This window comes from Motacilla alba, chromosome 13 (genome assembly GCF_015832195.1).
Source record: "Motacilla alba alba isolate MOTALB_02 chromosome 13, Motacilla_alba_V1.0_pri, whole genome shotgun sequence".
Lineage (NCBI taxonomy): Eukaryota > Metazoa > Chordata > Aves > Passeriformes > Motacillidae > Motacilla > Motacilla alba.
The window spans coordinates 2,241,797-2,267,764 of NC_052028.1; the positions used below are offsets into that span (position 1 = coordinate 2,241,797).

Here is a 25,968-nt window from a genome sequence, read left to right on the forward strand (position 1 = left end):
AGCACATGGGTATTTTGGAAGATAACTCATTCTGCAGCCATTAAAACAATCTTTACACCTATGTCCAAAAACTACCTTTCATAGGGAGAGCTGTATAGGATACAACACTGGATAAAGTTGCGAGCACTGGTGATGAACAGCAGCAAACCCTTCTCTTGCATACTGCAAGAGACCCTCAGAGAAAAACTCCAAGGATTCACATCTATAGGCCCTGAAAAACACAAAGGATTTTAATGCAATTGGTAATATGCAAGCAATTTCTTACACATGTAAGAACTACCAAGTCTCAAAAGACGATAGAGGAGCTATCTTCCAGGAGATATTGGATGAGCGGACAGAATGAACAATAATAATGACGCGATTATTTAGATAATCCACGCCTTAAAATAGATCCAAGAACAAGCTGCATTATTTCTCCAGGCTCCGCCACCAGCAGAGTGAACACTGATTCTATGGGCATCTCCTGCCTAAGTCAGCGAAACTCCCTATGCACGACACAGACCAAAGAGGGGCAGAAGGGGGAATTGCCACGAAGGAAGTCTGGACAGAGAAACTCACCGGGAGAGAGGCGGAATCCGCGGGGAGGGCGCCGGCAGGGTCCTCGTCCCCGAGCAGCGGCGCGGGCTCGTCGGGCGGCGGCCGGGCCGGGAGGGTGTCGCAGCAGGCGGCGGCCGAGAGGCGCAGCTGGCTCTTGCGCGAGTCGGCCGTGAGCGACACGTCGTGCGAGTAGGACTGCAGGAAGGCGCGCACGCCGTCGATGCCCACGAAGTGCGACACGGGCACGCCGCGCAAGGCGCCGCCGTCCGGCGGCAGCAGCTGGCGGCGGTGGCAGCGGCGCAGGCGCAGCGCCAGCAGCAGCAGCAGGAAGGCCACGAAGAGGCACGACACGGCGGCCACGGCCAGCACGAGCCAGCGCGTCAGGCTGGCGGCCGGCTCGCCCGGCGCCGCCGCCTCGTCGGCCGCGCTGCCCAGCTCGGCCAGCAGCTCGGCCACGCTCTCGGCCAGCACCACGCTCAGCGTGGCCGTGGCCGACAGCGCCGGCCGCCCGTGGTCCCGCACCAGCACCACCAGGCTGTGGCGCGCCGCGTCGCGGGCCAGCGGCGAGCGCGCCGTGCGCACCTCGCCGCTGTGCAGCCCCACGCGGAACAGCCCCGGCTCCGTGGCCTTGGCCAGCTCGTAGGACAGCCACGCGTTCTGCCCCGCGTCCGCGTCCACCGCCACCACCTTGGCCACCAGCGCGCCGGCCTCCGAGCGCCGCGGCGCCAGCTCCACGCCCGACCACGCGGCGCCCGAGCCCAGCGCCGCGGCCGCCGGCGGGTACAGCACCTGCGGCGCGTTGTCGTTCTCGTCCAGCACCTCCAGCCGCACCGACACGTTGCTGCCGAGCGCCGGCGCGCCGCCGTCCTCCGCACGCACCCACAGCTGCAGCTCGCGCAGCTGCTCGTAGTCCAAGGAGCGCAGCGCGTACAGCGCGCCCGTCTCCGCCTGCACCGACACGTACGACGACAGCGGCGCGCCCCGCACCCGCCCCTCCGCCAGCCGGTAGCGCACGCGCGCGTTCTGCCCCCAGTCCGCGTCCGTGGCGCGCACCGTCAGCACCAGCGCGCCCGCCGCGTTGTTCTCCGCCAGCCGCGCGCTGTAGCGCTCCTCCGCGAACACCGGCGCGTTGTCGTTCACGTCCAGCACCCGCAGCGCCAGCACCGCGCTGCTCTGCAGCGCCGGCCGCCCGCCGTCGGCCGCCCGCACCGTCACGTTGTACTCCGACACCTGCTCCCGGTCCAGCTCTCCCGCTGTCACCACGCTGTAGTAGCTGCTGTGAGAGCTCTGCAAGCGGAACGGGACATCCCCGTCGAGCGAGCAGCGCACCTCACCGTTAGCCCCGGAGTCACGATCGTGCACATGTAGGAGAGCTACCACGGTCCCCGGCGGAGCGTCCTCAGAAATCTCGCTGAGGGCTGACCTCACCAAAATCTCTGGCATGTTGTCGTTGACGTCTGTGACAGAGATCGTGACTTTTGTCGTGTCAAAAAGAGCTCCCCCGTCATGTGCCTGCACCTCCAGTTCATAGGAATTGCTTTCTTCGAAGTCAAGGCTTCTCAATAACGTGATCTCTCCGGTCTCATAATCCAGATGAAAAATATCTGGTGCAATGTCCGACAGTTTTTTCAACGAGTATTTCACGTGTCCATTCAGCCCTTCGTCGGCGTCGGTGGCCGTGACAGTGACGAGGATGGAGCCCACGGGCACGTCCTCGGGCACACGCACCGTGTACTCCGCCTGGCTGAACACCGGCGCGTTGTCGTTCGCGTCCACCACGGTCACGCGGATCCGAGCCGTGCCCGTCCGGGCCGGATCGCCGCCGTCCGTCGCCCGCAGCACCAGCTCGTGAAACGCCGCCTCCTCCCGGTCCAGCGCCTTCGCCAGCACCAGCTCGGGACGCTGATCGCCGCCGGGGCCCGCCTGCACGGCCAGCGAGAAGTGCTCGTCACCGCTCAGCTCGTAGCTCTGCAGGGAATTCCGGCCTAAGTCTGGGTCGTGAGCATCGGCCAGGGGAAACCGCGACCCCGGGGCTGTCATCTCGCTCATTCTCAGTTCTATTTCTGCCTCTCGGAAGCTGGGCGCGTTGTCGTTAATGTCCGTGATTTCCACTTCTATTCCATAGAACTTCATTTCTCCCTCCACTATCAGCTCACAGCGCAGCACGCATTTCTCCACCAGCCGGCACAGCTGCTCTCTGTCGATCCTCTCCGCCGTCACTAAATGTCCCGTCTTCCCGTGCAAAGCGAAATACTGCGTCCGACCTTCAGAGACAATTTGAAAGCCGCGATCGCCTAGCGCCGGCAGCTGCAGCCCCAGGTCCTTGGCCACGTCGCCCACGAAGGAGCCCTTGGGCATCTCCTCGGGCACCGAGTAGCGCAGCTGCCCCCACGCCGCCTCCCACGCTGCCAGCAGCACGGCCCAGAGCAGAGCTCGCTGCCGCCGGCCCCAGCGCCTCCCCGCCGCGCACATCCCCGCCGCGGCACCGCAACACCGCGAGAAGCTCCCCACCACAGACTCGCGATCCGAGCTCCTGCACCGAACTGTTTCTGCCGTCCCCTCCGCCTCGCTCAGCACGGTTTCTCAGAGCGAGAACGATCGCAGACCGCCCGCCGCTGATCCTGCCAGGCCGGCAGAAACGGTTCGATCCTGCCCGCAGCGGGCGGGGCTGCGGCGCTCCGAGCTCCCTCTCGCTCCTCTCGGTCAACAGCGGCGCCCGCAGCCTCCTCCCGGCGCTGCAGGCACCGAGCGCTGCTCGTTCGTCTCTTGCTCTCGGGCAGCTCGCTGGGATGGCTCAGTAGTCGAACACACACTGCTTTTCTTCTGCTGAACTCTACTTGATCACCCAGCTGATGACGACCAGGCACAAGCAACACGCCTCCCGTGCTTATGTTATTTCCACCACAAGGACAAATGTTTTTATCGTGGTGATATCACATGCATATAAATCTCTCCTAATATTACGATTGAAAAACCACGATTTCTATTGCGCAAATCGGGAAACACAAATTCGCGCACAAAGCTTTTATACTACTCGTGTTTGAGGATCTCATTCCTTATTCTTTCCACGGATCAAAACAGTGTTACGGTCTAGGGAAACCACTCAAAGAGTCGCAAGCCACGAATCCCACACTGAAGGGACGGTGCTTACTTTGCACCCTCACATTAGACTACCATGAAAATTCTACATTGCTCCCCATTCACCGGCTACGAGTTCGGATTTTTTTGTTAAATCCTTACTTAGCGCAGAACCAACAGTGCTTTGACGACTCAGTCAAAGAAGACTTTTGAGATTCCAATTTCACCCAACTCAGCAGAGGAAGCTTTTCTACAGCAGCCATGACTCAAAAGATGGGAACAAACACAGAGAGGTGGAACTTTCATATTCAAGGAGCCACATGCAACTTTCCTTAGGGAGTCATACACCGAAAAATATTTACCAGCGGAGTTTTGTCCACCTACTAAGAGTGGAAAAACGGAGCTAAGGGATAAAAACATAGGGAAGGAAAGCTCTCCAATCCAAGCTCGTTATCTACGTCTAATTCTACACAAAAAGAATCCTCCATAGCTTACTATGACAAAGCTATTCATAGCACATGTTTGTCCCTATGGAAAGTCATTCATCTGATCCAGACTATCAGATGAATCAAAAGTACTTCAAAGGTCTACAAACATTTTAGGCACCAGAAATAGATAGGAAAGGACTTCCCACTGATCATACATGTCTAAAGGCAGATGCGGCTGCAACTGCCGCTTGTGAAGGCATGAAGGAAAAGGAAACACTACAGAAACAACTATTTATTCTTTTCATGGAAAGCGGAAACGGGCATTAAGGACCCAGAAAATAACAAACCATCCTCATGAGGGTGCTGCTTCTACCACGCCTTTGGGGAAAGGATCAAAGAGGAAGAGGGCGCAGACTTACTGACCTGCGGGACATCCCGGTCAGGGGGTACCTCCCCCACAACGGCGCTGCTGCTCAGGCTCGGCTTGTCGCAGGCATCCCCGGCCAGAAGCTCCTCCGCCGACAGGATGGGCACCGGCGGCGGCGGCCAAGCGGCCTCGGGCGGGGCGCGGGCCGGCGGCGCCACGCACAGGTTGTAGGAGTAGGGCAAGGTGCCCTCGCAGAAGTCGGCCGGGAAGGCGGCGCCGGCCAGCGAGAAGCGCTGCGCGCCCAGGCAGCGCAGCACGGCGGGCGGCCCGGCCCGGCGCAGCCGCGCCAGCACGGCCAGCGCCACGCTCAGCACCAAGAGCGCCGACAGCAGCGCCAGCGCCAGCACCAGGTAGAACTGCAGCTCGGCCGCCGCCGCCGCCGCCGCCTCGGCGCCCGCCGGCCGCTCGCTCAGCTCCGGCAGCGCCTCCTGCAAGCTCTCGGCCAGCACCACGTGCAGCGTGGCCGTGGCCGACAGCGCCGGCTGCCCGTGGTCCTTCACCACGGCCACCACACGCTGCTTGGCCGCGTCCCGCTCGGACACGGCGCGCGCCGTGCGCACCTCGCCGCTGTGCAGCCCCACGCGGAACAGCGCCGGCTCCGACGCCGCCACCAGCTCGTACGACAGCCACGCGTTGCGCCCCGCGTCCGCGTCCACCGCCACCACCTTGGCCACCAGGTAGCCGGCCTCGGCCGAGCGCGGCACCACCTCGAAAGGCGCCGCCGCCCCTCCCGCCGCCTCTCCCGCCGCCGCCGCCGCCGCCGCCGGCCACAGCACCCTGGGCGCGTTGTCGTTGCGGTCCAGCACGAAGACGCGCACCGTGGCCGTGGAGCTGCGCGCCGGCGAGCCGCCGTCCTGCGCCCGCACGGCCACCGCGAACTCGCGGCACCGCTCGTAGTCCAAGGAGCGCTGCGCGTACAGCGCGCCGCTCCGCGCCTCCACCGACACGAGCGGCGCCGCGCCCGCCGCGCCCGCGCTGCCGCCCGCCAGCCAGTAGCTCACGCGCCCGTTGGCGCCCGCGTCCGCGTCCCGCGCCTGCACGCGCAGCACCAGCGCGCCCGCCGCGTTGTTCTCCGCCACGTACGCGCTGTACGCCGCCTCCTCGAACACCGGCGCGTTGTCGTTCACGTCCGACACCTCCAGCACCAGCTCCCTGCTGCTCCGCAGCGCCGGCCTGCCCCGGTCCCGGGCCACCACCGTCACGCGGTGCTCGCACGCCTGCTCGCGGTCCAGCGCGCTCGCCGTCACCACCTTGTACGAGCCGCCCGACGACGCCACCAGCGACAGCGCCGCCTCGCCCGACAGCTCGCACGACACCTGACCGTTCTCGCCCGAGTCCAGGTCGTTCACGTTCAGCAGAGCCACCACGGTGCCCACCGGCGCGTCCTCGGGAACCGGGCTAGACAGTGACAGAATCGTGATTTCGGGCGCGTTGTCATTCACGTCCAGCACCTCCACCTCCACCTTGCAGTGCGCCACCAAACCGCCACCGTCCGTCGCCTCCACAGCCAGGCTAAACGCGCGCGTGTCCTCGAAGTCCAGCTCCTCCTGCAGACTGATCGTCCCCCTCAGGGCATCCACTCTGAACTTCTGAAGCACTTTAGCCGGCATTTCCCCGAAGCCGTAGGTGATCCGGGCGTTGGTGCCGGCATCCGCGTCTGAGGCAGACACGTTCAGCACTATGGATCCCGGAGGCGCGTCCTCGCGCAGGCTGACGCGGTACCGGTCCTGCGCGAACACGGGTGGGTTGTCATTGGCGTCGGTGACGTTGATCCAGAGCTGGGCGGTGCCACTCCGGGGCGGGTCTCCGCCGTCCAGAGCAGTCAGCGTCAGACGCAGGCTCGGTTCGCTCTCTCGGTCCAGCGAGTGGCGCAGCACCAGCTCCGCGGATTTGCTGCCGTCCTGGCCCTCTTTGACCTCCACTGTGAAGTACCCGTTAGCCTCCAGCTCGTAGCCTTGTAGGGAGTTACTGCCCACGTCCGGATCCTCTGCCATGCCCAAGTAAAATCGGGCGCCGGGAGAAGTAAACTCGTTGATCTCCAGCTGAAATTTCTCTCGCAGAAAGCGCGGTGTGTTGTCATTCACGTCCCGAATGTCCACCTCGACGCGGAAAATGTTCAGCGGGTTGTGCACCAGCGCCTCGAAGCTGACGGAGCAGGTCGCCGAGTCGCCGCACATCTCCTCCCGGTCCAGCCTCTCGTTCACGTACAGGTTGCCGTTCTCCTCATCCACCGTGAAGTATTTCAGCTGCTTCTTGCCGGCAGACGCCACCTGCAGCTTGCGCGCCGGCAGCTCGTCGGCGCTGAGCCCCAGGTCCCGCGCCAGCGGCCCCACGAGCGAGCCTCTGCCCAGCTCCTCGGCGATGGCGTAGCGGACCCGCTCGGCCGCCGCCCGGCAGCACACGCACAGCAGCACCGCGGCCAGCAGCGCTCGCCCGCCGCCCGGCCCGCGCCTCTGCCGCCGCCTCCCCGCCATTCTCTGCCCGCCGCGCTCGCCGCGCTCCTGCCTCCTGCCGCCGCCCCGCCGCCCTTCCAGCCGCTCTCGCCGCCCGCCGCCGACACCGCCGAAAGGCACCGAGCTCGGCGCGCCGCCTCTCGCCGCCTCTCGCCGCCGCTGCTGCGGCCGCTGCCGCTGCCGCTGTGGCCGGCGCCGGGCGAGCGAGCAGCCTGCGGGGGCAGGACGCTGCGGCGGCGGCGGCGGCGGCTCCAGCGCCGCTCGGCGGCGGCCAACAGCGACACCCGGAGGCGCCGCCGCGCCGCTGCAGCCGCCCGATGGCCGCGCTCGGCGGGGCCCGGCTTTGGGCGCGGCTCAGCGGCTGCACCGGCCCCGGGGCCGCTCCCCGCTGCCCACCGCCCGCGCAGAAGCTCCTCATTAACGACAAGCGGCAACCCTTGTGATTTTAGCAGCAATATCCGTGTGATAACGATCTAATTATTTGTAGCTGCAATAGACGTGGAAACAAGTCTTACACCTGTCATAGATTTTTGCACTCGCTGGTTTGAGATGGCACGAAAATCAGAAAAGAAATACGTGTTCCAAAATACGAATTGGTTCTCTTATGCACAATCAAAGAATTGAAGCCAAAAGCTATAAAGTAGATTGCTGAGATTCTTTACAATTTAATTGTTCCAGTGGTACCCGAGATATTTTTTGCCCATCATCTGTGATAAACTGGTGTAAATCAAAAGGACATTTGTCCGGTGAATACCACTTGCAGAGAAATGTGAAGCCCAGAAGCAGTGGATGTGCCCTCCAAAAATGGCAGTGCACATACATACCCGGCAGAGAATAAGAAAGTGCAAAGCAGTGCAGCCTCTGCCCTGTGTCCATCCTTACACTGACTCTCCTCCCATCCAGAAAACCTTCTCTGCTTTTGGTGGAAACTCAAAAATAAGGCCTGCTACAATAATTGATTTAATACTTCCATTGTTTTGATTTTCCTAACCTCTAGGCAAAAGTCCCAACCTCCCCACAATCCGTTTTAGGACTGCAAAATCGGCTGAATGGTTTTCAATGAATTCTGATGATTCATATACAAACCTCAAAGTTCCATCTGACCCCATCAGAGAGGGGGAGATTTCAGTGCTGTGATTTTCTGGTGCTTTACCACAACACAGCCTTAAAAATTCTTTCCCAGAACATGTGGAAACTCCCTGAGGCCTCAAGGTGCAAGCTAGGCAAGCTGCAGGAATATTAAAGGACTACGAGGTCTCTCTGACTGGACTAAAGGACTTCACTGAGCAGCAGAACAACAGAAATCCTTGGCACTCATTAAATCAAAGAAGCCAAACCAAATACCTCCCACTGCTATACACAGGGCCAGTCATTGTCTACGCTGACACACCAGGGCCTGTGCAGTGCAGGAAATCACAGAGAGCAGCACGCAGCTGTGTAGACCTCAGAGACACAAGGAGAAGCCCCAGGTAAGTGGAATTGGACAGCAGCATTTTACAGCTACCCACTTGAGTTAAGCAATTCTTCATTTTCCTCACGCACAACATTCTCTCTTCCTTTGGTTCTCAAGGGAAGGTACTACTTTCTGCAAAGCAGCACTCCCAAGTGGGAAGGAAACATGCACCATGGCCTTCCAGGAAACAGAGCCTGAGCTGAGATCCAAGGTAGAAAATGTAATTACCACTTTCATGAACTCTTTATCAAGCTATGCACTTCCCCTCTTCTATCACATGCACAGATCCACAAAGATGTGACTGCTCCTGAGGTCATCTTTACCTCTCTTAATGTATGACAAAATTAGAACACAGATGTACCCCCTCACATATCCTTATTCCACATCAGCTGTAATACCATGTCAAGAAAAGAAAACCACACAAGCAATGCAGGGATGCATCAGGAGTGCTTTCAGAGAAACTCACCAGGAGAAATCTCAGGCATCTCTGTGGGCAAGGAAACTCATCCCTGAGAGCACCCGGAACCCACCGAGGTCTCAGGCTGGAAGTGAGACCTTGAAATCTTGTTCTGGACTACCAGTGTCACTTCATTTCATCAAACACCCAAGAGCTCTCATCCACTTTTCTACTGTGTGGCCTGCTCATACCCCACAAATGTGAAGGCCTAAGTTTAAAGGCCTATGTTTGAAGGCCTAGGTTTGAAGGCCTAAGTTTGAAGACCTGTGTTTGAAGGCCTAAGAAGGTTGAAGGCCTAAATTTAGGGGCCTATGTTTGAAGGCCTAATTTGAAGGCCTATGTTTGAAGGCCTAGGTTTGAAGGTCTAAGTTTAGGGGGCTAACTTTGAAGGCCTAAGTTGTGTCAGCTGTTACAGGTACACAAGAACCATATCTAATATCTAGAGGTAAGGCACTCCAAGTAATTCCTGTAGAGAAAAAGCAAAGAAAAATGCACAGAACCGTAACTGTGTGATCCATATAACAGCTAGGGAAAACTGAACATTTACACCAACCCTTCAGATATTGCAGCAACTCTTTCACCTGCCCTGTCTCTGTGCAGTCAGAATGCTCAGACATCACCCAACAGGGACCCCTTTGCAGACAGACACCACTGGAAGAAGTTTGCCACACAACTTCTCCTTATGGAGAACAGGGATCACAGCACAGGTCCACACATCTGGACCCTGCTCATCACTGATACTTGAAGAAATGTAACATGTTCTAACAGTCATAGGCAATATGCAGGTCAGTTAAAGACTCAGATCAGGATCTACTCAAAGACATCACACATTCCTAAGCATTCCTGAGCACGCGGACAGTTTTGAATAGATGTCATTCTGCAACCATTAATGGGAAGTTTATGCCCACATCCAAGAGTTACCACTCACAGGGAAGAGCTGTATCAGACACGACAGAGGACAAAATGAGTGACTTTCTGGCACGTGCTGCAAATAAAAAGCCCCAACCCAGACTTTGCTGGTAAATTAGACTCTCCCCTCCCCGTAATGCTACCGATTTCAATACCAACAAAACGTCAGCAGTAACATCAACAAGCAAGAGCCATTAATAACACCTGAAGGCCTGGCCAAGGCTTGGGAAAGCTTAGTGCAAACACAGTGAAGCTCTACACCACAATTGTAACAAGGACATACAGCTGGGAAAATGACGTTTCCCACAGCACTTCTTAGACACAGAATCCCTGAAGCGTGCACTTCCCTGGCATTGCTTGCAGACAAATTCATTGGAGGATTGCCATCCTTCCCTGGACACAGGAAGAGGGCACGTGGTGTAAGTGGCACAGGCCTTGGCACAAGGCATGGCATGAAGGCACACCCAGATTAGTGGATCCTAGAACCCCCCTTTGCCTGCTTAGGGGCCAGTCTCTCCCTGGGGCCAATCGCTCCCTGACTGTTCACCCTGAGTATGTTCCAAGTAAGATCAGTGATTCTAGAGACATTTTCACACAGAGTTTCAGACACATACAGGACCATCTTTAGCTGGTCGTGACAAACATGTCAAGAGTTTAATTATCCCTTACAGAGAGCACCCCATTACAGGAAAGCAAACTCATGACTCCACAGCTTGGCTGTTTATAATCTGAGCATATTAATGTATTGCAGTCCAGCAATGAACCATGGAAGTTAAAAAAACATCTGCTTTCTCTCCAACAGTGCTTCCTCACACACTGCATCTGCAAGAGTCTCCTCAAACTTGTTACAGATTGTATGGGTCTCTCTGATCTTTACCATTAGCAGATGTACTCCACTGCAAGAAAAGTTGCAGAGACAACTTACCATGCCTAACATTAAACTTCTTAAAGTGTGCCAGTGAGAAATAAGACAATTTCTCCCATTAAAAATTAAGGAAACACATCTATGAATGTCTTTCCCCGTCGAGTTGTAAAAATGAAAGGCATGTATGGGACACCAGACAAACGTAAGAGATGTGATTGATACTATCAGATTTAAATGCCCAGCTTGAGATCAGTACAAAGAACAAGACAAGAAGATAACATATGCAGAAATGAACAGATCCAGCTCATCTAGATTACAGCTTTTGGAGAAAATAAATAATCTAGGTATTAAAAACAGGGATGTAAGGAATTTCCTTGTTGCAAAGCTCCCATAGTGACATTTCAGATTAGAATATATAAGGTGGTTAATTACATATATTTGCTATACATTAAAAACATTACAATAACCTGTAAACACACCTGTTCTCAATAGACCTTCAGTAATATCTGTTAAGCCACACATCTTTGGGAAGGAGAAAATTGCATTATATTACACTACAGATCAACACTGAAAACTTATCTTATCTCTTAACAGTCTTTTACACACAAGGCCCAGTATTTGCATCTCCTACCTCTAAATCTTGCATGTTGTGTCTCGACCTCAATACTTTGAAAGAAGTTTCCATCAAAATGCCAGTTTTTCAGACGGTTGCCCTTCAACATGCACCAGGATAACCTACAGCCTTCAAACAGGTATCTTTACACCTCTATACTAAGAGGGAAGAAATATTTGTCTGCCAAATACATCTGAGAGGAGAAGGAGGAAGGAGGAGAAACACCACCTGTCCTTCAAAAGATACTGAAGCAGTGAGGATCATATGGTACAGAAGCAAGTTCATTTGAAAAACTCTCCAGCCAAGAGCAGTCTCCCTTATCATGCATCCCTCAAAACTGGAAAGCCAAGACCCATCCTCAGGTCCACAGTTTTGTAGCAAGAAGCCACGTGACCAGCACGTCCCTAAAAGATACTTTGCCCTCATTGTCAGCAAACATCTTTCTGCAGGACACAAAAAATGCCGGAAAAGAGTAGAGAAGCAAGAGAAGAAATAATAGCGGAGAAAAATTCGTACGGGAAACTCACCGGGACGGAGGCGGGATCCGCGGGGAGGGCGCCGGCAGGGTCCTCGTCCCCGAGCAGCGGCGCGGGCTCGTCGGGCGGCGGCCGGGCCGGGAGGGTGTCGCAGCAGGCGGCGGCCGAGAGGCGCAGCTGGCTCTTGCGCGAGTCGGCCGTGAGCGACACGTCGTGCGAGTAGGACTGCAGGAAGGCGCGCACGCCGTCGATGCCCACGAAGTGCGACACGGGCACGCCGCGCAAGGCGCCGCCGTCCGGCGGCAGCAGCTGGCGGCGGTGGCAGCGGCGCAGGCGCAGCGCCAGCAGCAGCAGCAGGAAGGCCACGAAGAGGCACGACACGGCGGCCACGGCCAGCACGAGCCAGCGCGTCAGGCTGGCGGCCGGCTCGCCCGGCGCCGCCGCCTCGTCGGCCGCGCTGCCCAGCTCGGCCAGCAGCTCGGCCACGCTCTCGGCCAGCACCACGCTCAGCGTGGCCGTGGCCGACAGCGCCGGCCGCCCGTGGTCCCGCACCAGCACCACCAGGCTGTGGCGCGCCGCGTCGCGGGCCAGCGGCGAGCGCGCCGTGCGCACCTCGCCGCTGTGCAGCCCCACGCGGAACAGCCCCGGCTCCGTGGCCTTGGCCAGCTCGTAGGACAGCCACGCGTTCTGCCCCGCGTCCGCGTCCACCGCCACCACCTTGGCCACCAGCGCGCCGGCCTCCGAGCGCCGCGGCGCCAGCTCCACGCCCGACCACGCGGCGCCCGAGCCCAGCGCCGCGGCCGCCGGCGGGTACAGCACCTGCGGCGCGTTGTCGTTCTCGTCCAGCACCTCCAGCCGCACCGACACGTTGCTGCCGAGCGCCGGCGCGCCGCCGTCCTCCGCACGCACCCACAGCTGCAGCTCGCGCAGCTGCTCGTAGTCCAAGGAGCGCAGCGCGTACAGCGCGCCCGTCTCCGCCTGCACCGACACGTACGACGACAGCGGCGCGCCCCGCACCCGCCCCTCCGCCAGCCGGTAGCGCACGCGCGCGTTCTGCCCCCAGTCCGCGTCCGTGGCGCGCACCGTCAGCACCAGCGCGCCCGCCGCGTTGTTCTCCGCCAGCCGCGCGCTGTAGCGCTCCTCCGCGAACACCGGCGCGTTGTCGTTCACGTCCAGCACCCGCAGCGCCAGCACCGCGCTGCTCTGCAGCGCCGGCCGCCCGCCGTCGGCCGCCCGCACCGTCACGTTGTACTCCGACACCTGCTCCCGGTCCAGCTCTCCCGCCGTCACCACGCGGTAGTAATCTTCATAGGATTTCTCCAGCCGGAATGGGACATCACCGTCGAGCGAGCAGCGCACTTCACCGTTGGCCCCCGAGTCGCCATCCTGCACGTGCAGCAGAGCCACAACTGTCCCGGGCTGAGCATCCTCGGAGATTGCACTCACGGCGGAGGATATTGTTAGCTCGGGCACATTGTCATTTACATCTGTCACGGAGATTGCGATTTTCGCTGTGTCAAAAAGCTCCCCTCCATCATGTGCCTGGACCTCAAGTTCGTGGGAGGAGGTTTCCTCGAAATCCAGGTGGTCCTTAACAGTTATTTCTCCTGTCTCAGCGTCGAGATTAAATAGTTCTGAAGCTCGGTCTGAAATTTTATGAAAGCTGTATTTCACCTGTCCATTCAGCCCCTCATCTGCGTCAGTGGCATCAATAGTGACGAGGATGGAGCCCACGGGCACGTCCTCGGGCACACGCACCGTGTACTCCGCCTGGCTGAACACCGGCGCGTTGTCGTTCGCGTCCAGCACCGTCACGCGGATCCGAGCCGTGCCCGTCCGGGCCGGATCGCCGCCGTCCATCGCCCGCAGCACCAGCTCGTGAAACGCCGCCTCCTCCCGGTCCAGCGCCTTCGCCAGCACCAGCTCGGGACGCTGATCGCCGCCGGGGCCCGCCTGCACGGCCAGCGAGAAGTGCTCGTCACCGCTCAGCTCGTAGCTCTGCAGGGAATTCTGGCCTAAGTCTGGATCATGAGCCCTGATAAGGGGAAACCGTGCACCGGGGGCTGTCATCTCGCTTACTCTCAGCTCTTTTTCTGCTTGTCGAAAGCTGGGCGCGTTGTCGTTAATGTCCGTGATTTCCACTTCGATGCCGTAAACCTGCATTTCTCCCTCCACTATCAGCTCACAGCGCAGCACGCATTTCTCCACCAGCGGGCACAGCTGCTCTCTGTCGATCCTCTCTGCCGTCACTAAATGTCCCGTCTTCCCGTGCAGAGCGAAATGCTGCGTCCTACCTTTGTTCAGGATGCGCACTCCGCGGTCGCCTAGCGCCGGCAGCTGCAGCCCCAGGTCCTTGGCCACGTCGCCCACGAAGGAGCCCTTGGGCATCTCCTCGGGCACCGAATAGCGCAGCTGCCCCCACGCCGCCTCCCACGCTGCCAGCAGCACGGCCCAGAGCAGAGCTCGCTGCCGCCGGCCCCAGCGCCTCCCCACCGCGCACATCTCGGCCGCTTGCCGCTCCCTGCCGCCGCTTGCTGCTCTGCTACCCGCGCCTGCTGAGGTTTCCTACAGGACTCTCTGCTCACCGGCCCCTGTAGTAGCCTTTTTTTCACTCTCTCCTGCACGGATCCGCACTGTGAGGACGACCGCAGATCCGGGCGACCGACCCAGGAATGCAGCGAGCGAGCGACTGAGCCGCTCCGCAGCGGGCGGGGCTGCGGCGCTCCGAGCTCCCTCTCGCTCCTCTCGGTCAACAGCGGCGCCCGCAGCCTCCTCCCGGCACTGCAGGCACCGAGCGCTGCCCGGCGCTGCGATCCTGCCCGGCCCACGGGCAGCTCGCGGGGAGGGGACAGTCGCCACCGAGACATCAGGTTCCAGCCTGCGGCAATTTTCTTCTTTGGATTTTCTCCATACGGTCTCGTATTTGATCCTTCAGGTGATCCCAACCGACAGGAAGGCGGAATCCACCCTTGGTATCAGTATTTCTCCCGCGCCGAAAAATCACTTGCTAATATCAAAATACGTTCTGTAATAATTTTTTGTAACGCGCAGAATATACTAAATCTAATTCAATTAGGAAAATAAAACCTAAAATTTAGGCATTGTTCTTGAATTTCTGGCGCAGGGGAAGAAATAAAATAGCTGCTCTGAGACACATCACGGGATAATCAGATGCACAGTCCCGCCCTCAGAGAAGCAGAGCTCATTAACTCAAGTGGCGGATTTTCATTCAATACGGACCACGGTCTAAGTTATATTATCTACTCCATTTGCAGTGACTTAGATAAGACATTTAAAGGCGCAAGAAGATGGGGTCGATCCACTGAAACTGACCCCCGTAACACCGTGGAGCTGCACTGGATGTTGGTTGCTCTGCCACCCGCCCAGTGCTCTGCTTTTGCTCAGTAGAAGACTTTTCTTTTGGCCTCGTGCAGGAGGAATCTCCCCTGCTGCTCGAAAATCATTCTCCCCCACCCCGCGGTTTCTGGCTGTGAGTCACTTGACCGCTCCGCACTGACGGCACTGCAGCTGAGCCTGAGGCAGGAAGCACCTGCGGGGAACCTGGCCCGAACCATCTGCTCGTCTCACCGCAAACTGCGGGGCCAACGGTAAGAAGAACCACAGGTAAATCTGCCTTGGCTACTGTCCCTACTCTGCGGCCCACCATAGCAAAAGCGATGGGGACAGCAGACAGATAACAATTGTCTTTAATGTGTGATTTCCCCTTTCTTAAGAAGCCACGTAAATTTAGAGTTTGTATAGCTTATACACATTTAAATTTAAACAATAAGTCGATAGTTTTAACCATCTGGAAATTTTTTTTTCCTTTCGTCAGAAATCACGGTGCAATTGCTTCATGTTTCTATAAAAGTATTTGCCTAATCACTCAATCATCACTTTGGTTGAACAACTTTTAAACTAAATAAAGGTGCAAAAAGACTTTATTCTAATGCTCAGTTTCTGTAGTTTTGCAGACTTGCTTGTCATTTTTGGTATATGTAGAGGCCTGTCCTGGTAAACAGGCAGATAAAAGAACGAGAGACCTAATTCCTCGGTTTAGTATTCCAAGATCCATGTGATCCACCAGGTCCAAACACCTCCCTTAGAGAGGAAGGGATAGGATAAAAGAGAGGCTATGAAAAGAAAAAAAAAAAAAGAAGAAGAAAAAAAAAAAGATGCGGGGTATGGTTTGGGTTTGATGTGCTTTGATTTTGAGGCCCAATTCTCCACCATCACCAAAAAGAGGGATGAAAAAAAAAAAAAAAAGACAGAAGGAACTGCAGAGAAAAATAATGACTGGAATAAGTAACCAAACGCGCCTACCATTCCTGAAGAAAACTTATCCCCAAATATGCTCGATACTCTTCCAGGAGGGAGGAGCAACCTGTGATTTCTCCTTTCATGTTGAAAACGCACACAACTCAGGAAAAAAAAAACAAAACTAAACAAACCATACCGAACCAAACCAAACCAAACCAAATAATAAGGAAACACACGCCCCCTCCTCCCAACACCCCCGTGTGTTAATTCCCTTTTTGGAATTCTGTCATAGAGAATCAGCGGATCGCTTTCTGCAGAGCAAGAATCCGTGTTCTCCATCGAACTGACAAATAATTGTTCACAAACCTTTCTAAAATCATGAGTGAATAATATATACCCATCCCATCAATGCTGCCTTTTCTGCAGCAGAATTCCCTCAAAATATGGGACAATACACGGCAATTTTGGAAAAAGGATTGAAACCCTGGTTTGCATCAGACAAATAATATCAGGGGAAAGCAATAGTCAGCCGCACTAGACCTAGCCATATGTGAAGCAACCTTCTCTCAAAACTTGGGAGGGCCAACAGAAGAGGGTTAGAACAACGTGTAACTTCTCAACCATTAGAGCCAGATGCATGCTCCCTTTCGGAGTAAATACCGAAATAGTATTGACGTACAGAAAATGCCCAGGTCTTGACAAGCGTGTCAATGCCGAGAAAAAGAGGAAATGTGTTAAAGAAAGGCTAAAAAAGAACAGCAGGAGCTTAAGGTTTTACAGACCTGCAGGGCGTCGGGCTCAGCGGGCACCTCCCCCACCACGGCGCTGCTGCTCAGGCACGGCTTGTCGCAGGAATCCCCGCCCAGAAGCTCCTCCGCCGACAGGATGGGCACCGGCGGCGGCGGCCAAGCGGCCTCGGGCGGGGCGCGGGCCGGCGGCGCCACGCACAGGTTGTAGGAGTAGGGCAAGGTGCCCTCGCAGAAGTCGGCCGGGAAGGCGGCGCCGGCCAGCGAGAAGCGCTGCGCGCCCAGGCAGCGCAGCACGGCGGGCGGCCCGGCCCGGCGCAGCCGCGCCAGCACGGCCAGCGCCACGCTCAGCACCAAGAGCGCCGACAGCAGCGCCAGCGCCAGCACCAGGTAGAACTGCAGCTCGGCCGCCGCCGCCGCCTCGGCGCCCGCCGGCCGCTCGCTCAGCTCCGGCAGCGCCTCCTGCAAGCTCTCGGCCAGCACCACGTGCAGCGTGGCCGTGGCCGATAGCGCCGGCTGCCCGTGGTCCTTCACCACGGCCACCACACGCTGCTTGGCCGCGTCCCGCTCGGACACGGCGCGCGCCGTGCGCACCTCGCCGCTGTGCAGCCCCACGCGGAACAGCGCCGGCTCCGACGCCGCCACCAGCTCGTACGACAGCCACGCGTTGCGCCCCGCGTCCGCGTCCACCGCCACCACCTTGGCCACCAGGTAGCCGGCCTCGGCCGAGCGCGGCACCACCTCGAAAGGCGCCGCCGCCCCTCCCGCCGCCTCTCCCGCCGCCGCCGCCGCCGCCGCCGGCCACAGCACCCTGGGCGCGTTGTCGTTGCGGTCCAGCACGAAGACGCGCACCGTGGCCGTGGAGCTGCGCGCCGGCGAGCCGCCGTCCTGCGCCCGCACGGCCACCGCGAACTCGCGGCACCGCTCGTAGTCCAAGGAGCGCTGCGCGTACAGCGCGCCGCTCCGCGCCTCCACCGACACGAGCGGCGCCGCGCCCGCCGCGCCCGCGCTGCCGCCCGCCAGCCAGTAGCTCACGCGCCCGTTGGCGCCCGCGTCCGCGTCCCGCGCCTGCACGCGCAGCACCAGCGCGCCCGCCGCGTTGTTCTCCGCCACGTACGCGCTGTACGCCGCCTCCTCGAACACCGGCGCGTTGTCGTTCACGTCCGACACCTCCAGCACCAGCTCCCTGCTGCTCCGCAGCGCCGGCCTGCCCCGGTCCCGGGCCACCACCGTCACGCGGTGCTCGCACGCCTGCTCGCGGTCCAGCGCGCTCGCCGTCACCACCTTGTACGAGCCGCCCGACGACGCCACCAGCGACAGCGGCGCCTCGCCCGACAGCTCGCACGACACCTGACCGTTCTCGCCCGAGTCTCTGTCCCGCACTTTCAGCAGAGCCACCACGGTGCCGACCGGGGCATCCTCGGGCACGGGGCTCGAGAGCGACAGAACTGTGATCTCAGGAGGATTGTCATTCACGTCCAGCACCTCCACCTCCACCTTGCAGTGCGCCACCAAACCGCCACCATCCGTCGCCTCCACAGCCAGGCTGAACGCTCGCGTATCCTCGAAATCCAGTGCCTCGTGTAGTGTGATCATTCCTGTCTCTCCATCCACCATGAACTTCTGAAGCACTTTATCTGCCATTTCTCCGAATCCATAGGTGATGTGGGCATTGGTACCGGCGTCGGCATCGGAGGCAGACACGTTCAGCACCGTCGATCCCGGAGGCGCGTCCTCGCGCAGGCTGACGCGGTACCGGTCCTGCGCGAACACGGGTGGGTTGTCATTGGCGTCGGTGACGTTGATCCAGAGCTGGGCGGTGCCAGTCCGGGGCGGGTCTCCGCCATCCAGCGCAGTCAACACTAGGCTTAGGCTGTGTTCTCTCTCTCGGTCCAGCGCGTGGCGCAGCACCAGCTCCACGAACTTGCTGCCGTCCTGGCTTTCTTTCACCTCCACTGCGACGAACTTATTGGCCTCCAGCTCGTAGCTTTGCAGTGAGTTACTGCCCACGTCTGGATCCTCTGCCCTGCCCACGTAAAATCGGGCGCCGGGAGAAGTCAACTCGTTGATCTCCAGCTGGAAGTTTTCTCTCAAGAAATGTGGTGCATTGTCATTCACGTCCTCGATCTCCACATCGACTTGGAAAATGTTCAGCGGGTTGTGCACCAGCGCCTCGAAGCTGACGGAGCAGGTCGCCGAGTCGCCGCACATCTCCTCCCGGTCCAGCCTCTCGTTCACGTACAGGTTCCCGTTCTCCTCATTCACCGTGAAGTATTGCTTCTCGTCGCTCAGCCGCAGCTTGCGCGCCGGCAGCTCGTCGGCGCTGAGCCCCAGGTCCCGCGCCAGCGGCCCCACGAGCGAGCCTCTGCCCAGCTCCTCGGCGATGGCGTAGCGGACCCGCTCGGCCGCCGCCCGGCAGCACACGCACAGCAGCACCGCGGCCAGCAGCACGACCCGCCCAGCGCCTGCCCAGCCCTGCGCTGCCGATCTGACCTCCATTCCCTGCTTTCCTGAAGGGTATTCTGTGGACGGGTAAAAATTAGTCTTTCCGAGCAGCTCAACCAGTATTCGAGAGAAATAAATAGCAGAAATCCCTGTTGCCGGTCGGAGGACGGGCTGAGTCGAGCGGTTCCTGTTGTTCTCCCTGCACTGCGCAGTGCGGAGCAGCGCTACGCGGGCGCCGGGGAGGAGCCGACGGCCGAGCAGCTTCTCCGCCTTGGCCAACAGTGACACCCTGAGCCCGTGCCTGAGAAGCGCAGCGTCCAAGAAAAAGAACAGCCCGAAGGTCCTGCCCTGCATTCGCTTTCATCGGGAAGGATTGGAAAATACAGACATTGTCAGCAGCGAGAAACAGAAAGCCTATCCGCACTGAAACCGTGCATCTAGGAATTCCTGTTGTCTGAATTGCTTACACTTGCAAGTCTTCTGTCGGACAGATCGTCTCCCTTTTCTTGAGAGATGTGGGCAGGATCTTGGTCTCTGTGCCGCTGTCAGCTTACTGAGCTCTAGGGTGGGGTGCTCAGTGTTCCCTCTGCCATCGTGCCGCCTCCGTGAGGGAAAAGGCTAGGCGGATCGAGCACTGAAACACTGCTTCGGGTTTATTTACGATGGCTGAGAGACCCTCAGATAACACTAAGCCTTTCAGCTTTGAACAGTGGTCGTTGATGGACAAGCGAAACCGGGAATCCCAAGCTCTGAGAACACCACAGCGGTCACATCACGCCTGATCGACATTCAAAGCTCAGCATCATCTTATCAGTACCCATACAACCCAACCCCGAATTACTTTTATGTGTGTATCCCACAATCCACTCCCTGATATCCTAAACAGGCAGCTACTGTAGCTGGTCTCAGGTGTTAAAGAACATTTCCTGGGAAATGGCGGCGGCAGCTATGGTTGTTTGAACAACCAAGAGTAAACAGACAGATTCCTTGTAAAAAGCCTTTTTTATCTTACCTATTAATTAGATCCTGGTCTCTTTTACAGTAAAGAAAAAAATCTCAAGAGCCGCAAATAAAAAATAACAACAAAAAATCCTGAAGGAAGGCTGTGTATCATCACAGCCCCTTATGCAAAAGACAAGGAGAGGTTAGAAAACTCTCCACACTGTCTACTCCATAGAGTTGCTCTGGCTAGTTCTCCGGTCCTGGGTCTCTGAGTTGTCAATGTCAACCTATCCTCCCCGGATCAATAATGTCTCGTTAGAAAATATGTTTTGCTGCTAACGGTGGTAGTTCAGCTCGTGAAGGATAATTCCTTTCCCGACAGCTGAACCGATACACGATTTATAGTAACAAATTCTCATTCTGCCAGAACAAGACATGGATTTGGATTTGTAATGTTTCAGAAGCATGCAAGACTGTAAGCATCTCCAGAAGAGCTTGAGAGATGGAGGTGGTTGTTTACATGGGGGCAGGGGAATTCTGTAGAAATATGTCGCAGTCAATTCACTGCCTCCTACATGGTGAGAATTGCCTGCAACAACCCAGACACACATTTTCATGCATCACGCACTGAAACACTGTTCAAATCTGTGTTTTCAAGATTAATTCACATTCCAAAAGTAGCTTTACTATAAATCGATAGTGATGAATCATACTTTGCATTTAAGTATTGTTTCATCTATATTGTAGTAAATAGACTTGATTTCGATGACAATGCCTGCACAGTAATCGACCATTTGTATCGAATCCAAAGCTTAAGTCACGAAACCCAGGTGTGGTAAAAAAACTCGATCAGAAGAATTCTTAATCAATTAATACGAGTCTCTTCAAATGCACTTAAGAACGATTGAATAATTCGTTTGTTGAAGGAGGATATGGAAGAAATCTGGGACTTCAATGTGTCGGCTTTCAAGTTACAAGATCCCCGAATTCAAACGGAATTGGAGAGCTGATACAGGGAATTACACTGAATTGCTTGGAACCGGGGGCTAGCAAGTATTTAGACAATTTCAAAGAAGGGTTAGTAAAGGACCAAGAAAATGAGATTTCCTTATGAAATTAGACATGCAACAGAACCGTCCAGCCGGGGGAAATGTAGGCAAAGAGAGCTCTTGCAAGTGGTAAAGAACCTGGCAAATAAAACACACAAGGCAGACTCAGCACGCATTCAGGAGATGACATTCATGAGCGGGTGACTATCTTAAAACATGGTTTCTAAAACTGTGAATCATCTGTGGCTACCCTAAGAATCCTAAACACCGCATCCACTAAATACAGTTAAAAATTAACGTACCTGAAAGGCAACTGGCCCACTGCTTTCTGTAACTTGATCTCCTAAAGGGACGAGATCACCCGAAGCTTCATCCGGTGCTCTGGCCGGGAGGGTGTCGCAGCAGGCGGCGGCCGAGAGGCGCAGCTGGCTCTTGCGCGAGTCGGCCGTGAGCGACACGTCGTGCGAGTAGGACTGCAGGAAGGCGCGCACGCCGTCGATGCCCACGAAGTGCGACACGGGCACGCCGCGCAAGGCGCCGCCGTCCGGCGGCAGCAGCTGGCGGCGGTGGCAGCGGCGCAGGCGCAGCGCCAGCAGCAGCAGCAGGAAGGCCACGAAGAGGCACGACACGGCGGCCACGGCCAGCACGAGCCAGCGCGTCAGGCTGGCGGCCGGCTCGCCCGGCGCCGCCGCCTCGTCGGCCGCGCTGCCCAGCTCGGCCAGCAGCTCGGCCACGCTCTCGGCCAGCACCACGCTCAGCGTGGCCGTGGCCGACAGCGCCGGCCGCCCGTGGTCCCGCACCAGCACCACCAGGCTGTGGCGCGCCGCGTCGCGGGCCAGCGGCGAGCGCGCCGTGCGCACCTCGCCGCTGTGCAGCCCCACGCGGAACAGCCCCGGCTCCGTGGCCTTGGCCAGCTCGTAGGACAGCCACGCGTTCTGCCCCGCGTCCGCGTCCACCGCCACCACCTTGGCCACCAGCGCGCCGGCCTCCGAGCGCCGCGGCGCCAGCTCCACGCCCGACCACGCGGCGCCCGAGCCCAGCGCCGCGGCCGCCGGCGGGTACAGCACCTGCGGCGCGTTGTCGTTCTCGTCCAGCACCTCCAGCCGCACCGACACGTTGCTGCCGAGCGCCGGCGCGCCGCCGTCCTCCGCACGCACCCACAGCTGCAGCTCGCGCAGCTGCTCGTAGTCCAAGGAGCGCAGCGCGTACAGCGCGCCCGTCTCCGCCTGCACCGACACGTACGACGACAGCGGCGCGCCCCGCACCCGCCCCTCCGCCAGCCGGTAGCGCACGCGCGCGTTCTGCCCCCAGTCCGCGTCCGTGGCGCGCACCGTCAGCACCAGCGCGCCCGCCGCGTTGTTCTCCGCCAGCCGCGCGCTGTAGCGCTCCTCCGCGAACACCGGCGCGTTGTCGTTCACGTCCAGCACCCGCAGCGCCAGCACCGCGCTGCTCTGCAGCGCCGGCCGCCCGCCGTCGGCCGCCCGCACCGTCACGTTGTACTCCGACACCTGCTCCCGGTCCAGCTCTCCCGCCGTCACCACGCGGTAGTAATCTTCAAGAGATTTCTGCAGACGGAACGGGGCGCCTCCATCGAGTGAGCAGCGCACCTCGCCGTTAGCCCCGGAATCCCTGTCTCTCACGTGCAGCAGGGCTACCACAGTTCCCGAGGGTGCGTCTTCCGAGATCTCAGTCAGTGCCGACCTCACGGAAATCTCCGGCACATTGTCATTGACATCTGTTACAGTGACCACGACTTTTGTCGTAGCAAAAAGGCCTCCCCCATCATGCGCCTGCACCTCTAGTTTGTAAGAGTCGCCTTCCTCGAAGTCCAGGCTCCGCAACAAAGTGATCGTTCCTGTGTCGCTATCCAGCTGGAAAGTCTGTGAAGATTTCTCTGTGATTTTCTTAAACAAGTATTTAATTTCCCCGTACAGCCCCTCATCCGCGTCGGTGGCCGTGACGGTGACGAGGACAGAGCCCACGGGCACGTCCTCGGGCACACGCACCGTGTACTCCGCCTGGCTGAACACCGGCGCGTTGTCGTTCGCGTCCAGCACGGTCACGCGGATCCGAGCCGTGCCCGTCCGGGCCGGATCGCCGCCGTCCATCGCCCGCAGCACCAGCTCGTGAAACGCCGCCTCCTCCCGGTCCAGCGCCTTCGCCAGCACCAGCTCGGGACGCTGATCGCCGCCGGGGCCCGCCTGCACGGCCAGCGAGAAGTGCTCGTCACCGCTCAGCTCGTAGCTCTGCAGGGAATTCCGGCCCAAGTCCGGATCGTGTGCGTCTGTTAGTGGAACCCGCGACCCCGGGGCTGTTGTTTCGATAATTTTAAGCTCTGTTCCTGCCTCTTGGAAGCTGGGCGCGTTGTCGTTAATGTCCATGATCTCCACTTGTATTCCGTAAACCTGCATTTCCCCCTCCACTATCAGCTCACAGCGCAGCACGCACTGCTGCACATTCTCGCACAGCTGCTCTCTGTCGATCCTCTCTGCTGTCACTAAATGTCCCGTCTTCCCGTGCACAGTGAAATACTGCGTCCGACCCTCTGAGACAACGCGGACGCCGCGATCGCCTAGCGCCGGCAGCTGCAGCCCCAGGTCCTTGGCCACGTCGCCCACGAAGGAGCCCTTGGGCATCTCCTCGGGCACCGAGTAGCGCAGCTGCCCCCACGCCGCCTCCCACGCTGCCAGCAGCACGGCCCAGAGCAGAGCTCGCTGCCGCCGGCCCCAGCGCCTCCCCGCCGCGCACATCGCCGCCGCTGCACCTCAACACCGCGAGCAGTTCACCCCGCCGACCGCTGATCTGCAACCCGCTCCGGCTCCCGCTTCTGCTCCGATTCCTTCTCTGGCTCCCCGTTCCCGGCCGCTGCCGCTGGCCCCTCCGCCTCGCTGCAGTGCCGATCCGCACTGCGGGGACGATCCCAATCTGGCGTCTGCCAGCTCGGAGAGGGAGCGGGCGAGGGATCCTGCCCGTAGCGGGCGGGGTTGCAGCGCTCCGAGCTCCCTCTCGCTCCTCTCGGTCAACAGCGGCGCCCGCAGCCTCCTCCCGGCGCTGCAGGCACCGAGCGCTGCGGTCCCGCCTCGCCCACGGGCAGCTCGCGGGGACAGCACAGCGCCTCGGAGATATCGGGTCCCAGAGGGGACCTCCTGCCTCTGCTCTTCTCCAGCCCATCTCTTGTTCGAGCAGCTGATCAAGACTGGTAAGAAGGCAGAGGCATCTTTGTGCTGTTTCTACTGCACAGGAAAATGTTTTTGTAATGGTGATACAATATTGATATAAAGTTCTCCTAACAAGCAGAAGTATTACTAGTCGTAGTCCAATAGTTTAAAACCACGATTTCCCCCACTAATGGCCCAGCTTTTTCAGCAGTCATGGTTGGATGACCTTTTTATTCCCCTCACCTTTTCTACCAATATATCTTAATGTTGGAATGCCATTAGCAACCTCAGATTTCCAAACCCCATGTGATAGCAGAAGACAGAAGTTGACTTTTCCGTGTTCAAGTTCCTCAGGTGGTCTCGAATCTGATCTCTCACAGTGAGAGGGACCTTTCCCCCCAGTCCCTGCCTTGAACTCCATCCACTTGACAGGTGTGGAAGAGTCCTTGTCAGCGATGACTGAGGCAGAGATGTGGCTGAGTACCTCAGCCTTCTCGTGGTCTGTTTTTATCAGATTGTCAGTTGTGTTCATCAGGAGACACACAGGGTTGGTTGTTGTTTTTTTTTTTTGACCTTTTTCTTCAGTCTGACTTACCTGTAGAAGCCTCTCCTGCTATTCTTTGCATTCCTTGCAGAGTCCAGCTCCAGCCATGCCTTGGCCGACCTGACCCCATCCCAATCAGCCTGCATCCCAAAACTCTTCCCAGAACACCTGTCCCTGAGCCCACTGCTGCTCATTTCTTTCTTGTCCCTTAGTTTGACCAGCAAATCTTCCCTCAGCCAGGCTGGTCTGTTCCCTTTTTCCCCCCGATTTCTTACTCATAGGTTCTAGAGGGCAAGCATTGTATGCAAAGCATCCCTAAAGATTGCCAGGTCTGTTCTGCTCCCTGTCCTTCAGGGCACTTTCCCCTGAGGGGCCCCACTGACTAAATCCTTTAAGAGCTGGAACTTTGCTTTCCTAAAATTCGTGGTCCTGACTTTACTCTTTGCCTGATCCATGTCCCTCAGGACTATGAACTCGACTGGTGAATGATCATGGCAGCCCAGGCTGCCTCCAGTCTTGGTATCTCTGATTAGCTCATCTGTGTTGATGACCAACAAGTCCAGAAAAACGTTTCTTCTGGTAAGAGGGCTGGACTCAATCCTTCCTAAAGGGCACCTCCAGTCAGCTTCTCGGGAGAACTCAGCAGTGTGTTCAGGCCTTTCAAGACGGGACACTGCGTCCCCCTCTCACAGGGTAAAAGCCACAATAAACCATCTGTTGATGCCTCAGACACTTGAAGCCTCAAACTGGAATGACCCAAACCCCAGAGGTTTAACCACAGAAGGTGATGGTCCCTAGTGATCTCAGTAGGAGACACACACCAACTCTCTTTTAGAACACACACTGGTGGAAGAGATTTGCACAGGTAATCTTACATCCCTTTAGATGTGGAGAATATTTAACGAAAGTAACTTCACACAGGAATTCAGCCACACACAGGATGCCAAGCAGATCTGGTCCTTTCCTGATCTTTTCCACCAGGAAAGGAGGTGTGCCCCCCTGTTCCACTCAGTCAAGACACTACAGGGCTTTCACACAGCAAACCAGTTTTATTCATAATTTTTAGAGTTATGGTAAAAGAAGTTTGCATGCAGAATTCTTGCTCACAGGTGGCTTTCTCACCAGTGG

At 57.9% G+C, this 25,968-nt stretch overlaps 4 protein-coding genes across 4 annotated transcripts; all 4 read right to left on the reverse strand.

Moving 5' to 3' along the window:
• Positions 1-467: 467 nt before the first annotated feature.
• Positions 468-24,072, reverse strand: LOC119706658 (protocadherin gamma-A5-like). The gene is made up of 3 exons (XM_038150575.1): positions 21,532-24,072; positions 559-652; positions 468-485 (listed from the first exon to the last, which is right to left on the reverse strand). The coding sequence occupies exons 1-3, from the start codon at positions 23,886-23,888 to the stop codon at positions 468-470; spliced, it is 2,469 nt and encodes an 822-aa protein (XP_038006503.1). The 5' UTR covers positions 23,889-24,072.
• Positions 3,108-7,277, reverse strand: LOC119706647 (protocadherin gamma-B5-like). The gene is made up of 2 exons (XM_038150564.1): positions 4,467-7,277; positions 3,108-3,386 (listed from the first exon to the last, which is right to left on the reverse strand). Exons 1-2 carry the CDS (start codon positions 6,942-6,944, stop codon positions 3,108-3,110), a joined length of 2,757 nt encoding a protein of 918 aa, XP_038006492.1. The 5' UTR covers positions 6,945-7,277.
• On the reverse strand, positions 11,649-14,427 carry LOC119706648 (protocadherin gamma-A10-like). The gene is made up of 2 exons (XM_038150565.1): positions 11,748-14,427; positions 11,649-11,663 (listed from the first exon to the last, which is right to left on the reverse strand). Exons 1-2 carry the CDS (start codon positions 14,196-14,198, stop codon positions 11,649-11,651), a joined length of 2,466 nt encoding a protein of 821 aa, XP_038006493.1. The 5' UTR covers positions 14,199-14,427.
• On the reverse strand, positions 14,262-19,347 carry LOC119706652 (protocadherin gamma-B5-like). The gene is made up of 3 exons (XM_038150568.1): positions 16,739-19,347; positions 15,211-15,290; positions 14,262-14,625 (listed from the first exon to the last, which is right to left on the reverse strand). The coding sequence occupies exons 1-3, from the start codon at positions 19,199-19,201 to the stop codon at positions 14,262-14,264; spliced, it is 2,907 nt and encodes a 968-aa protein (XP_038006496.1). The 5' UTR covers positions 19,202-19,347.
• Positions 24,073-25,968: the final 1,896 nt, after the last annotated feature.

Bases quoted from the DNA above. Each gene is read 5' to 3' on its own strand.
- LOC119706647 (XM_038150564.1), bottom strand. From the start codon at position 6,944: ATGGCGGGGAGGCGGCGGCAGAGGCGCGGGCCGGGCGGCGGGCGAGCG. The intron at 3,387-4,466 runs GTCAGTAAGTCT...GGTCGTCATCAG, and splicing joins CTGACCGGGATGTCCCGCAG to CTGGGTGATCAAGTAGAGTT.
- LOC119706648 (XM_038150565.1), bottom strand. From the start codon at position 14,198: ATGTGCGCGGTGGGGAGGCGCTGGGGCCGGCGGCAGCGAGCTCTGCTC.
- LOC119706652 (XM_038150568.1), bottom strand. From the start codon at position 19,201: ATGGAGGTCAGATCGGCAGCGCAGGGCTGGGCAGGCGCTGGGCGGGTC. The intron at 15,291-16,738 runs GTCTGTAAAACC...TTGGCCCCGCAG, and splicing joins CTGAGCCCGACGCCCTGCAG to TTTGCGGTGAGACGAGCAGA. The intron at 14,626-15,210 runs GTGCGGAGCGGT...GATCACCTGAAG, and splicing joins GCTCAGCTGCAGTGCCGTCA to GATCAAATACGAGACCGTAT.
- LOC119706658 (XM_038150575.1), bottom strand. From the start codon at position 23,888: ATGTGCGCGGCGGGGAGGCGCTGGGGCCGGCGGCAGCGAGCTCTGCTC. The intron at 653-21,531 runs CCTCCCGGCCAG...CTGCTGCGACAC, and splicing joins GCCGCCGCCTGCTGCGACAC to CCTCCCGGCCCGGCCGCCGC.